Genomic DNA, 12693 nt, shown 5'->3' on the forward strand with positions numbered 1-12693 from the left:
TGTCTCTGCTTTCCAGAACAGTGGAAAGGGGTCTACTTAGAGCAGTCAGGGTCCTGGTCCCACCAGCAGCTTGCTGTGTGCCCTGTGAGGCCTACCACACCCCTCTGCATCTCAGCCTCCTGCTAGAATGATCTCGAGGCCCTTGGCAGTTGGGACTGTCTGAGAGCTCGGCTCCCAGCTCTGCCCACACGCTGAGGTCCTCAGTCCATGCAGTGAGCTCAGCCTCAGGTGGGGAGGTGACAGGTAGGGCCTCTCTCTCAGAGGCAAAAGGTGGGACCAAGTCTCCAGGAATTGCATCCACCAGCAGGGACCCTGGAGAAGCGAGAAGCTAAGTGCAAACCCACGTGAGTCTCTCCACTCCTTGATCCCCTCACCTGCCCAGGCCCAAGTCAGGTTATCAAGAATGTTAAGGATCCCTGGGTCAGGAAGATCCCTTGGAGAAGGACACGGCAACCCACTCCAGTATTCTTTTCCTGGAGAATCTCATGGATTGAGGAGCCTGGTGGGGTCAGTCCAAGGGGTTGCAAAGAGTTGGACACAACTGAAGTGACTTAGCACACACACACGCATAAGGAATAGGGAGGAAGTGCCTACATCTTCCCGGGAGACCACTCTTCCCACTCCAGGAAGAGTCCCCTCTCAGGAAGACTCTGTCCCTCAGAGGAACACCACCTGCTGTTATTAATAAAAGGCCTCTGGGTTCCCCAGTCAGCCCTGGACAGAAACCACTGGCCCCAAGACCCAGGGGAGGGGATTGAGCAGTCTGCAAGGGGTAGGGAGCATGGTTCTGAGGAAGGAGAAAAGCAGAGGCCTGCCTTTCTAGAGTGGACCCAAAGAAGGGCCTCCCAGACTATAGGTGCCCACACAGGGCCATGGCTTCCTCAGGGCTCTCACCCTCTGAAGCACAGAGTAGGTGTTTAACAGATGTTTGTTGAGTAAATGAACCAACAAACCATCTCAAGCATTTGGATCCAGAGACTCTACAGTCAGAGCCCTCCTGGGTTGAAAGGGCCTTGAAGACGTGGCAGAAGGCAGCATAAAATGAATATTATGCTTATTGTTGTCATCAAAACGCCTCACCGCCTGGCTCTAAACAAGGTCCCCAGTGTGCTGATGTGGTGATGCCGAGGGTGCCAGTCCAATGGGAAGGGTCTCCAGTGGCCCACCCAGCTCTCTAGCCCCAAACTCTTCTATCCCTTCCCTTCCCATTGTGTACCTACAGCAAGCCCACCCACTTTCTGCCCAGTCTCCCTTGGGTTGAAAGTAAAGGCCATGGAAAGAAAGCAAAAACCTAAACAACCCAGCTCATTGAATCAGGGCCTTTACCGTTCTGTGCACAGGGAGAAGGAAATGGCAACCCACTCCAGTATTCTTGCCTGGGAAATCCCAGGGACAGAGGAACCTGGAGGGCTACAGTCCATGGGGTCGCAAAAGAGTCAGACATGACTGAGCAACTAAATAGCAACATGGATTTGTCAGTTTCTGTTATGTGAGTTCTGTAAGAAGTTAAACAATTAAGTCTTATTTGTGATAAATATATATTCTGTGCATGGAGTCAGCCTGGGAGGGTAGGGGGAAGCCAGCTCCTTGTCTCACAAGAACAGAGCGCCCCTCTCTGTGGCTAGTTCCCTCTCTTTGCTAATTTCAAGTTCTAGGACTCCAGGTTACCAGCAACAGACAAGTCACCACTCAGTTCATGAGGAATTACTATGTTACTAATGGTGGTAACACTGTTAATAATTCCAAGCCCTTTTTTCAGGGCAAATTTGAAACCTCTGAGCCACTGGTCAGGAATCCATCACTATCTGGCTCCACCCTGGGCCCAGCTTCCTCCTGCCCCTCCAGCAGCTGGGGCAGGGGAGGTGGGGTGATGACCCACAGATTCCAGGCTGACACCTCCCCTCCCCCAAGGGCACAGTTCCACATCACACCCCTCTCTCTTGTTCACCTCAGCCTCTCCATCGCTTCTGTCCTACTTTAGAATTTAAACTACTTGACTCTCTTTTTAAAAAAAGTCATCCTTTGTTTTTCTCTATCTTCACATACTTGCTAAATGGCTTCAGTCGTGTCCAACTCTTTGCGACCGCATGGACTATAGCCCGCCAGGTTCCTCTGTCCACGGGATTCTCCAGGGAAGAATACTGGAGTGGGTTGCCATGCCCTCTTCCAGGGGATCTTCCTCACCCAGGGATCGAACCCATGTCTCTTTTGTCTCCTGCACTGTCAGGTGAGTTCTTTACCACTGAGCCACCTGGGAAGCCCTTTATATTCACACCAGAATTCAAGAAGTTGTCCACAGTCATCATTCCCAGTTCGCCAGCTCCCAGGCACCACCCCCCCCAAGCAGGCTTCTATTCCCAGTGGCCACCTAAGGAGCTCACCCCAAGGGCACCAGGTTAGACTCTCCATCCCTCTCCTGTTGGGCCTGAAGTCTTGGAGGCTGTTGATCCTCCTTCTTTCTGAGAGTGAGCTCCTCCCAAGGGGCTCCCTCCCACCTCACCCCCAGAGCCTCCTCATCACCCCTGCAGCCCATCTTTCAATGGCAGTGATCCCAGTAGCTCAGTTCCTAACCTCCTCCCAATGTAACTGTACCCAATCACTTGGCCCCAGTTACCACCTGCAGGCTGCTGGTGACTTCTTTTTTATTTTTTATTGTAGTTGATTTACCACATTTTTATTTATTTTTGGCCAACCTGCAGCATGTGAGATCTCAGTTCCCCAACCAGGGATCAAACCCACACCTCCTGCACTGAAAGGTGGAGTCTTTATCACTTCCAGGGAAGTCCCTGCTCATGACTTTTCAATCCTTATGTCCAGTCTCCCTTCCTCACCTGAGCCCCAGCCCTGCACACCCAGCTGTCTATAGGGCAGGGCCAATGAGGGGCATATACCCCAAAACAAACACATATCTCCAGCCCTCCCCCGACTCAACACCTTTGCGGTGACGGGCCTCCTCAGCCACTCAGCTGCCCCAGACAGAAGACTGGGGGCCCTCCCTGACTCCCCTGGCCTTTCACCAAGACCTGTTGATTCCACCTCCTGAGCAGCTCTTAGATCCTTCTTTCCTACCACTGTCCTCGTTCAGCCGCCATTTTCCTGGCCTGCACCACAGCAGTGGCCTCCAAACAGTCTCTCCAATCTGCTCTCCTACTGGAACCATGCGAACTTTGTCCTGAAGCAGAGATCATCAACATAAAACCTCCTAGGGGTGCTGCCCACCAGATCCAAGCCCCTTCCATCTCTTCTCCTCCATCCCCACTTCCACCTGCCTCTAGGTGGCAGTAGTGGTAAAGAACACATCTGTCATGCAGGAGACGTAAGAGATGAGGGTTCAATCCCTGGGTCAGGAAGATCCCCTGGAGGAGGGCATGGCAACCCAACCCAGTATTTTCGCCTGGAGAATCCCATGGACAGAGGAGCCTGGTGGGCTAAAGTCGGACACGACTGAAGCAACTTAGGACCACTGAGTTACCTGCATGTCTGTAAGGAAGATCGGCTAACCTGCATTACATGCCGCCCTTTGCCCAAGCTCTGTCCCCCACCTCCCCCACTCTCCGCACATGCCTTCACGGAGTAACTGCACCTCACTCTTTAGTCTCAGCCTGAAGGCCACCTCTTTCAGGAAGGCTCTCTAGATTTTGCAAAAAGGGGTTAAATGCCCTTCTTTGGCTCTTCCAGAGCACCCAGTGCTTTCCGACAGCACTCACTACATCACCAAAGACAGAAAGTCCCTGACTTATCTGTGTCCCCCCAAGACTAGGAGCTCCACAAAGGCAAACGCTGCCCCAGCTGCTCTCAACTATTAATGCCTAGCAGCAAGGAAATTCTCAGTAAACAGCTGTTGAATTAATAAATGAATGTCTGACCCAGGAGGCCTGCAAATCCTCCACACCCTAGTCTGGAGGGGGAGGGAATGGGGGAGGTGGTTGGTGGATGAGAGGCTTACAGGTTCGGCCTTGGACCTTGGAGGAGGGCTTGCCCAGGGCTCTGGGACCTGCTGCCCACGTGCCCTCCAATCCCTGCTGATGGTGCCTAGGCCAGGCCAGGGGTCAGGAAGCCACTGGAAGGGCAGGCCTCCTGGAAGTAGGCGGGCAGGAGGGGGGCAGCAGAGAGTGGCAGGGGCTGGTTTGCTCACATGCAAACCTCACATCTCCGCCCGCACACAGCCAGTCCCTTCTCTCTCCTCTGTCCTCACTCTCCATCCACCTGGGCACTCTAGCCTCACCTGCCCTTGTTACCACTACACACAGCCAGCCAGCCATCCTTGGTTCACTCCCCATCCAGACCCCCATCCCTTCTCATTCCACCACCCTGACCCTTTCTCCTTCCTACCTCCTCCGTCTGTCTCGCCAACAACATCTGCCCCCCTAGGTCAGATGATTACCTCCTCTGGGTGCTAGGTTGCCCAGGAGGTGGAGAGAGACACAGCTGGCCAGTCCGTCCCATTACCAGGCCCTCCCGCTGGACCCAAGACCCTGGCCGGGCTTACCCTCGGTCAGCCCCAGGTGGATGCTCCAGTAGATCTGCAAGCACTGCAGCTCCTTCTTCATGCCCCGCTTGCAGCGGCAGTCGTACAGCGGGCTCTCCTGCAGCACCTCCAAGGCTGCCTGGCACTCCTTGTTGGCCAGCATAGTGTTGCGGTCCCTGCCGGCCAGGCACTGGCGCAGCGTGCGGTAGCGGGAGCTGCAGTTGGATTCAGCCGCGCACAGCTCATTGGCCCGGACACAGTCCACTGGGGGGCGCCAGCCGTGGAGCTCGGGGCCCTGCGGGGAGGAAGGGCTGGCCAAAGAGCGGAGGGTCTCGTCTGGGTGGTGGGGAGGGAAGACAAGCATGAATGAGGGCGCAGTCTCTGACCCCAGAGGAAGGCCTGGGGGCCCTTCTGGGAGAGTCACCCCGGTTCTATTCAGCACAGTGAGGCCGACTCAAGGCTGCCCGCCCCAGCAGGTCAGAGGAAGCGCTGCTAAAGGGGCCCAAGACACAACCATCTCTCCTCAGACCCCAAAGGAGAAAAGTTGTCTTCGGCCCTGGCCCTACATGACCCTTTCCTGGTTCCTTCCACGGCCCTGGGCCCAGGAGCACAGCCCAGAAGAGCCAGAGGCCCCAGGCAGACCACAGACAGTCTAAGATGCCAGGAGTCCAGAGAAGGATCCCACGGCCTCAGCAGAGAGCTGGCGGCTGCAAGGCCTCCTAAGGCAGGCCAAGGGGAGATCTCAGTTTCAGAGCAGCCAGGCCTTCTGCCAGCAACCTCGGGTCCAAACAGAGGTCTGGCCAAGGAACCAGGTAGGCTGACTGGTTAACCCTCACAGCCTGTTAGGTTCTCAAAGACCAGATCAGTCCCCGCATTCCACCCTTGGAAAACTGAGGCCCAAAGAGACGTGACAACTCAAGGTTATACACAGGCTAAAACGACCCCTTCAACCCCAAGTCTATCCATTTTGAGTCCCCAGACTTCATAAGGAGACAGGGAGAGACAAGCCTGACCCCGTGGTCTGAGGAGGGCTCAGAGGGAAGCATTCCTCTGGGGGACCCGGCCCTCCACACCATCCTGCCCCACAGTGTGGCCAGAGATAACATCCACCATGAAGACAAGTTCCACCCCAGCCCCTCCAATAAATGCTGGGGGCCAAGCAACTCCAATCCACCACTCCCACAGACACCTCTCTCTCTTTCTCTCTCTCATTTCTTTTCCTCTTTCTTTCCTCTCCTCCCCACCCTTCCTCGATACCCTCTCCCCTCTGTCTCGCCCTCTTTCCCCTCTTTCCAGAAGCCAACTAATAAGTCAGCTGCAAGCGGACCCTGGCCTTGCACATGGACCCTCGCCTCCCCAGCATGGCCTCCAGTGTCCAAACCCACAGTCCTCGGAAGGGAAGGGGTCGGGGAAGGAGATATGGAGGGGAAAGGCACAGAAAGGGCCGCTTGGTCCTTCCAAAAGCAAGCTCCCCAAACAGACATCATCCGAGCCCCTGGTCCCCTCCAAGCCCTTCACTCAGATCCTGCCCCACAAAAAGGCCATGCCATGGCCCGGAGCCAAGACTGAATTTTCCAAGACCAGAAGAGTGATGGGAGGGCTTCCTCCACTCCATTCTGCCCCCAAACATAATAAGATCCTAGGCAGAAGTCTCTCCCATCCCTAATCCCAAAGAATCTCCTCCATTTCCACCCAGAACGCCCACTTCTCACTCCTTTCTCCCAGGAGGCCCTGCTCAGGGAGCAGCTAGCACAGGGAGACAGCGACACCTAGAGGCAAAGTGCTGCACTGCAACCCTGTCACTACCCACAGGGCCACCGAGGGGAAAGTCCACTAGGAATCAACTCCTGGTGGGCCAGGCCTATCCCACCAAGAGATCAGGGGGTGGGCCTGGGGTGGAGAAAACCTCAGGGTCCACAACAAAAGACTTTCTTTCTCCAGCTGACCAGACCTCTACCTCAGGACGGGAGGCGCTGACAGTTATGGCCAGGCTTGAGCAAGACCACTAAAGAAATCAGCATGGAATGTGGGCATAGACAGTGAGGCATCTGCCCAGGGTAGGATGGAGAAGCTCCCTCCTGCCCAAGCCCAGGCAGGGACTTTATTGCCAGGCTTCAGCAAATTCCTGGATCTCTAAGCAGGACTCGGGTGCAACAGGGCCCTCCAGGATCAGCTCTGTTAACCTGGCCTCACCTGTACCTGCTGTCCCACCTAGCCAACCAGGTACCTAGCCTGCTGGAGCCTTAGGATTGGCCCAGCCCTGGGCCTTCCACTGACTCTCCTCACCCCAGCATCCCAGCAGGCGTCTCCTCTCCCACCTTGGCGTTACCTGAGGCTGCATGGTGGGAGATAAAATGAGAAAGTGGCCTCCTCCCCAGGCTTAAACATCAGCACACTAGCCTAAGGAACTGGGGCAATAAGGACACTTCCTTCCTGCCCTACAGGTGGGTCTACAGCCCCAAGGGATGATCCTTATAGAGTCCTGGGCTCCCGGGCCTAAAGCAAGGGCTTCCCTTTTCCTTTCAGCTCCCAGGCAGAGAGAGGCTCCATAGAAGGGTCAGTGCATTTTCCAACCAAACTCCCTGACCACCACCTACCCCTGACTCTTCTCAGTGATGCCATGACCCCTAGAACCAAGAAGTCCAGCCAGAGAAAGAAATCATGGCAACTTGGTGCCTCTGGCCAAGAATTCTAGGTGAGTAAAGGTTGGAAGGTATTCTGGTGATGTTTCCAAGTTCTAGATCAGGAGAAAACTTGGATCTCTCAAGGAAAGCACAGACATGTGGAACAGCTTTTAGAGACACAGCGGGGACTGCAAGACCACACAGACCTACAACCGCCCAGGTACGTCAAATGCCCCGATGAGCACGAGAATGCCAGTGGGAGGTGGGCCCTCTGACCAACCCCGGTCCCCACCCCCATCACTTTCCCCACCTCACTTTCTCTCTGAGTTTGTCAACACTGGAGGTGAGGATGGCTGGGCCAGGAAGGTGTGCCCACGCCCAGACCTCACTCAGAACCTTGGGAGGAGCACACCAAAGGCCCCTGCTCCTAGGAACGTGCTTCACTCTATCCCTGACTGAAAATGCCCACCCCCTTCTCAAGCTCCAGAAAAGCCTCTCCCCAAAGTCAACTTTCCAACCAACTCCCGACTGTGGGCTGCTTGCCAGGCAAGGGCCCTGGGGCTGAAATTTTCTTAACAACCAACGTATCCCTCATTCTCGGCTGGCCTAACACAGAGCCTTTCAATGTCCTGTGGTCACTCGGTCAACACGCACCCCAGCTTTGAGAAGGGGCTTCTCAAGAAAAAGGAACTGAAAGGATGTGACCCCCACACACACTTTTCCTCCTTCATCCCCACCCTCCCCAGGGTCACAGACACCAGGGAGGCCATCTCTGAACAGGACCCCAGGCACACCTACACAGGCTCAGGAGAACAATCTCTCCTCAGGCCCCTCGGCTAGGACCCCCCACCTCTGCACCCTGGGGAGCTGGACCTGGAGATGACTGAGGGGCCATCATCCACACCTGGGAGCCCTGCTGGCCTGGGGTGTGTGTGTGGCTCAGGAGCAAGCAGTCTGGCTGCTTTTCCTGAAATACAATTTTCTTTTCTTCTTGGCCCTGCTCATTCTTGGCCCCAGAAAGCTGGGTTTTCAAACCAGCCGTGGGAGAAAAGGTCAGCTTTTATAATAGCCCCTTCGGAGTGAGAGGGTTGCCGGGAAAGGCTTGCAGGAGCACAGTGGGGCCCAGAGCAACCATCCCAGCCTCCTCCCTCAGCCCCTCCCACCTGAGAACACTATCCTGAGAAGAGCCACCTTTGGCTCCCTGAGGCAGGACAGTGAAGGCCACACCCTAGAGCCTGGCCAAGCCCCCCGCCCCCATGAATGCAGGAGGGGGAAGAGGAGGTAGGGTTGGCAAAGGGCCCGGGGCCCAATCAACATGGACTGGACTTGAATCCCTGGTCCTAGTCAAGACACTTCTTAGGACATCCCTCAAAGCTTTCTGTGACCTGCACCTACCCCTCCTAGGCCTTCCCTCTCCCGTTCTCCAGGAGGGAAAGGGTGCTCTTGTGACCCATCTGGGCAGGCTGGCTCACCCTGGCTACACAGCAGGCCAAGGCGGTAGGAGCAGCATCCACAATGAAGCAAATGTGTGGTCCTTACAGACACACAGACACACAGACACACACACACCATTAGCCTGCCCTCTCTCTGGAGCACTTACTGGGGCAGCAGCCTTGCCGGGGACTCCTGGTCGGCACATGGCCTTTCCAACACCCACTTTTACTCACCTCCACCCCCAAGAATGCTCCCTCTACACCCGCTTCCCAAGCAGCTGAGATTTCCTGCAGCATAAAAAGGGGGCCAGGGATTGGCAATTCTGGGTGGGAAAAAGACAGTCGGGGTTCAGGGGCACCAGGCAGCCCTCCCTCCCTGTCCTTGGGGGAGAGGGCTTACAGAATGAGCAGTAGTCTTTGTTCAGGCCTGGTTTTCCCCTCAGCCCCCCTCCTTCTTCACCCAAGGAAGCAAACTTTGGCCTCCCTCCCATCTCTTCCCACCAGCTACCGGGCCCCCGCCCCGGCAAAGACAAGGCGGTGAACTGCGGCTCAAACCCTCCACTCCCGCCCACCCAGATAGCTCGGGTCTGCGCGGGAGGGAGGGTACAGGGTGGGGAGAAACTTGAAAAGTGTTCCAGGGAGTGGAGCCGCGGGGAAGGGATTCGGAGAGTGGGAAGCGGGGTGTCTTTTTCTGGGGTTGATTGGCAGGTGGGGGGTGGCTGCCAGGACTGCCCCCACAGATGTCCATCCCCGAGCTCCTGGAGAAGCCCGTCGTGCCCTCCACCACGATCGGCTCGAGGAGCCGCCGGGAAAGGTAGGATGGCAGGATTTTCCTCTCCCCGACACTGAGCCTCTCCCCTTCCTTCTCTCTTCCAGATCAAGAGTTGGATTTTTTTTTTTCTTAAGTTGCCGCAGTTTGAACCCTTTATGTTGACAGAAATGAGCGCTATCACTGCATGTGAGTGAGCGACTATGTCTGCGTTCGTGCGCGCGGGGATGGTCTGGGTGTTCCAAGTCTCCTTCCCAACCCTGCGCGTACGCAGCCAGCCGCGGCTCGCGTCCCTCCACCCGCATCCTCGCCGCCGACCCCGCTCGGTTCCGCTGCGCCCGGGCCCGGCTCGCCCCGCCGCTCGCTCTTCCCACTGGTCGGTCCCCCACCAGCGCCCCGCTCGCCCCCCAAGGTTCCAGGCTGCTCGCCGGCGCCTGAACGCGCGCGGCCGCGCAGCCCCCCAGGCTCCCGCGGACACGCTGTCCTCGCCTCCCGCAGGTACTCACCTAAAAAGAAGAAGAGGCAGAAGGCGTTTGCCAAGATCATGTTAAATAAATCCCACAGTTTTTTCTGTCTTTCTCCCTTGGATAAAAAATAATAATAATAACAACAACAATAATAATAGCCAAGCAGTGATAATCAGCCCCAAATCCAATGCGGAGATCCCAGCCAGTCGGCCGGATGAAGATCCTGAGTCCTGCGATTCTCGCCTCTGGCTGGAGGGGGTGGGGGAATGGAGGGCGGTGGGCCGCGTCTCGACGCCCCCCTTGCCCACTAAAATCAAATACACACGTATCTGTGTGTGTGTGTGTGTGTGTGTGTGTGTGTGCGCGCGCGCTCTCCAAGCCGACAGCCGGTCCTCAGGTCTGCCCTTCCCTCGGCTCGTCCGGGAAGGCGCGAGTCCCCGCTGGTCCGATTCCCCTGCGCTTCCCGGGAGGGGACTGAGGAGGTGGGGGGAGAGGCGAGCTGAGAGTGAAGGGCTGGAAGGAAGTGGCGAGGGTGGGGGTCAGAATAAAACGCAAATAAGAAAGAAATCCACCGACGGGTGTCAGCGCCTAGGAACGATCCAGTGGGAGCTTCGAGGACGAGAGACCCGAGTCGCTTCTTTCGCACAAGACGGAGGAAAGATTCAAAAAAAATCTTCTCCCGCTAACCCCTGCTCGTGTCACTTTTTTCTAATGGAATTCCAGTGACCGTGTGTCTCTGCGTGCGTGTCTTTCTCTCTCTTCTCCCTCCCTCTCCTCTCCCCGGCTCTCGCTCTTTGCTCCCGCTCTCTCCGGCTCTCCGTCGCTCTCCTCACCCTCCCCCTTCTCCCTCTCCCTGCTCCTCCCTCCGCCCGCCCCCTTCCCCCTTCGCGGCTCCCTCGCCGCGGCTCTCGCGCCCGCGCCCCTCTCCGCCCGGGGCTCGGCGCTCGGGCTCCCAAGCGCTGGCGGCGCGGGGCGCGGGCGCGCGGCGGAGCAGCGACACTCTGCAGCGGCGGCGGCGACAAGGCGGTGGTGGTGGCGCCGGGGAACGCTGGCCGAAGGGAGAGCTCCGCCGCCGGCTCTCTCTTCTCGGCCGCCCGCCCTTCCCCGGATTGACCTGAAGCCTTGGCCGGAAACTGACCAGCTACCCCGGCCAGGGCTCGGGCTCCAACCCAAACCCACCAAAGCCTCCGCACCTTTCTCTTCCCGCGGCTCCTGCCACTGCGCGGCAACCTCCACGTCCCCTCCTCTCCCCGCCCGGAGCGGGCTGCGCCCTCCAACCCCCACCGCCCCCGCCCCCGCGCCAGGGCGGCCCGCTCCGGGAGGCCCTGGGGAGGTTCAGCGGAGGCCCGAGGGTTTGGAGTCCGTGGCTCTCGAGCCAACCCGGGGGCGTAGGGGGAAGGGCGCTAGGGAAAAAAAAAAAAAAACCCCTCTGGAGTCCGGGTCTAGGAAGGGGGCTGCACCATCCGCTGGGCGTCCTTCGACCCAGCAGCCGAGGCAGAGCGTCTCCCCGAAGACGCAAGGGAGATGAAGGACCCTCTCCGTCGCCAACCGCCAGCGTCCCCGCACAGCCTCCTGCCCGGGTCGAGCCCCGCACCCGCATACACGTGTGCTCTTCATGCGGGGCTCGAGAACTTTCCCCGCACACCCCCGGCGCCCTCGCCCCCCACAGGCCCCAGCGTCGTAGCCCTTCGAGACTCCCGTTCCCCACTTGTCTCCCTCTCCCGGTGCGGGAAGAGAGCTGCCGAGCCAGGGCGTCCTGACCGCCCCATCCGATGCCGCCGAACCTCCCACGAACTGCGCGGGAGGGATCGGGGATGCGGGCTCACACCCAATTTTAGTGGGAGCGCCCCGGGACCGACGCAGGTCTTTGCGCCAAGCTCGGCGGCAAGCTGGGCTCCGGGGAGTTCTCCCGAGGCAGCCGGCAGCTCCCTGCTTCCGAGGCTCCAGGTGGGGCCCCCTCCCCCTTCCGGGAAGGGGGCGATTGATCCATCTGTCCACGGGCCGGGCTCACTGGCGTGTTTTAGTCACGGGATTTACAGTAAACGCTCAGAAGCACCAAAACGGAGGGGCGTCTGGCTGGGAAAGGGCTGAAGGAGAAGTAAGGTTGCTGACACGTTCTGGCAAGTGGGGGAGAGGCGGTGGGCTTCGGACACGCGCGGGCAGACCCACGCACACCAGATACCCCAGTTTCACGCGCCCATCTGACACATTCTCGGCTGCGTTAAAGCTGCCCTGCACCCCTCGGCGCCCTCGCACACATTCCTGCACGCAGCTCCGCGCGCACCCCGTGTGCCAGGGTGTGGTACACGCAGTACCTTGTAAACTTTACGCGCTACCCAAAACCGGATCTGAGCTGGACCGAAGATGTAGGTGTTAGTGCATTTTAAGATGCGTTTTTAAATGAACAAGACTCTGGAGAGGCGTGAATGCTAGAAATGGACCTGGGCTCGAAGGGAGGGGTCACTTACAAAACCGGCGGGCTTTGCAAGTAGAAAAGCTAGAGGGAGCAACTTCCATCTTGCGGATTTAGGCGGGAACGCGGCTTCACCAGCCTTGGAATCGCCGAGCTGAGGGTCTTCTCCGAACGCCTCACATTTGCCCCATCCTGGGACATCAACCCTCAGTCCACCCTGCCCCAGGGACATTGAGTGGTGCCCGCTTGGGGGCGTGGCCCTAGCGGGTGAGCGAACCTGGGTCAGGCAGGCTTGGGGATTGGAGCTAGATATAGTACCCGGGGGCTGACCTTCTTGCCATTCTTTCGGGCCTCTCCAGTTCTAAGAAAAGACTTCACACCTTCATTCCTAGAACTAGGGGTTGTAAGGAACCGGCTTCATAAAAGTTTAGGTTAAAGGATGAAAACCTGATGAGAATTCTACTCTTCAATCAGAAGCTGGGTGTGTGCTTATTCACTCAGTCGTGTCTGACTCTTTGT

At 57.7% G+C, this 12693-nt stretch overlaps 1 protein-coding gene across 5 annotated transcripts in view; it reads right to left on the bottom strand.

The window, feature by feature from the left end:
• The window catches only part of GFRA2 (GDNF family receptor alpha 2), a 103923-nt gene extending 91497 nt beyond the window's left edge, over window positions 1-12426 (bottom strand). The window contains exons 1-3 of one of the 5 annotated variants that reach the window (XM_081571023.1): window positions 10955-10983; window positions 9801-9876; window positions 4490-4804 (exon numbers count right to left, since the gene is read on the bottom strand). In XM_081571023.1, coding sequence (XP_081427149.1) covers window positions 4490-4804; window positions 9801-9840 — 355 coding nt within the window. In that variant the 5' untranslated portion in view covers window positions 9841-9876; window positions 10955-10983. Of the gene's footprint in view, window positions 1-4489; window positions 4805-9800; window positions 10591-10954; window positions 10984-12076; window positions 12133-12229 lie in introns of those variants that run through there. The other 4 variants (XM_081571002.1, XM_081571041.1, XM_081571033.1 and 1 more) reach the window with 4 other exon arrangements.
• Between the last annotated feature and the right edge of the window lie 267 nt (window positions 12427-12693).

This window comes from Giraffa tippelskirchi, chromosome 1 (assembly GCF_054371585.1).
Source record: "Giraffa tippelskirchi isolate mGirTip1 chromosome 1, T2T-mGirTip1v1.2.pri, whole genome shotgun sequence".
Lineage (NCBI taxonomy): Eukaryota > Metazoa > Chordata > Mammalia > Artiodactyla > Giraffidae > Giraffa > Giraffa tippelskirchi.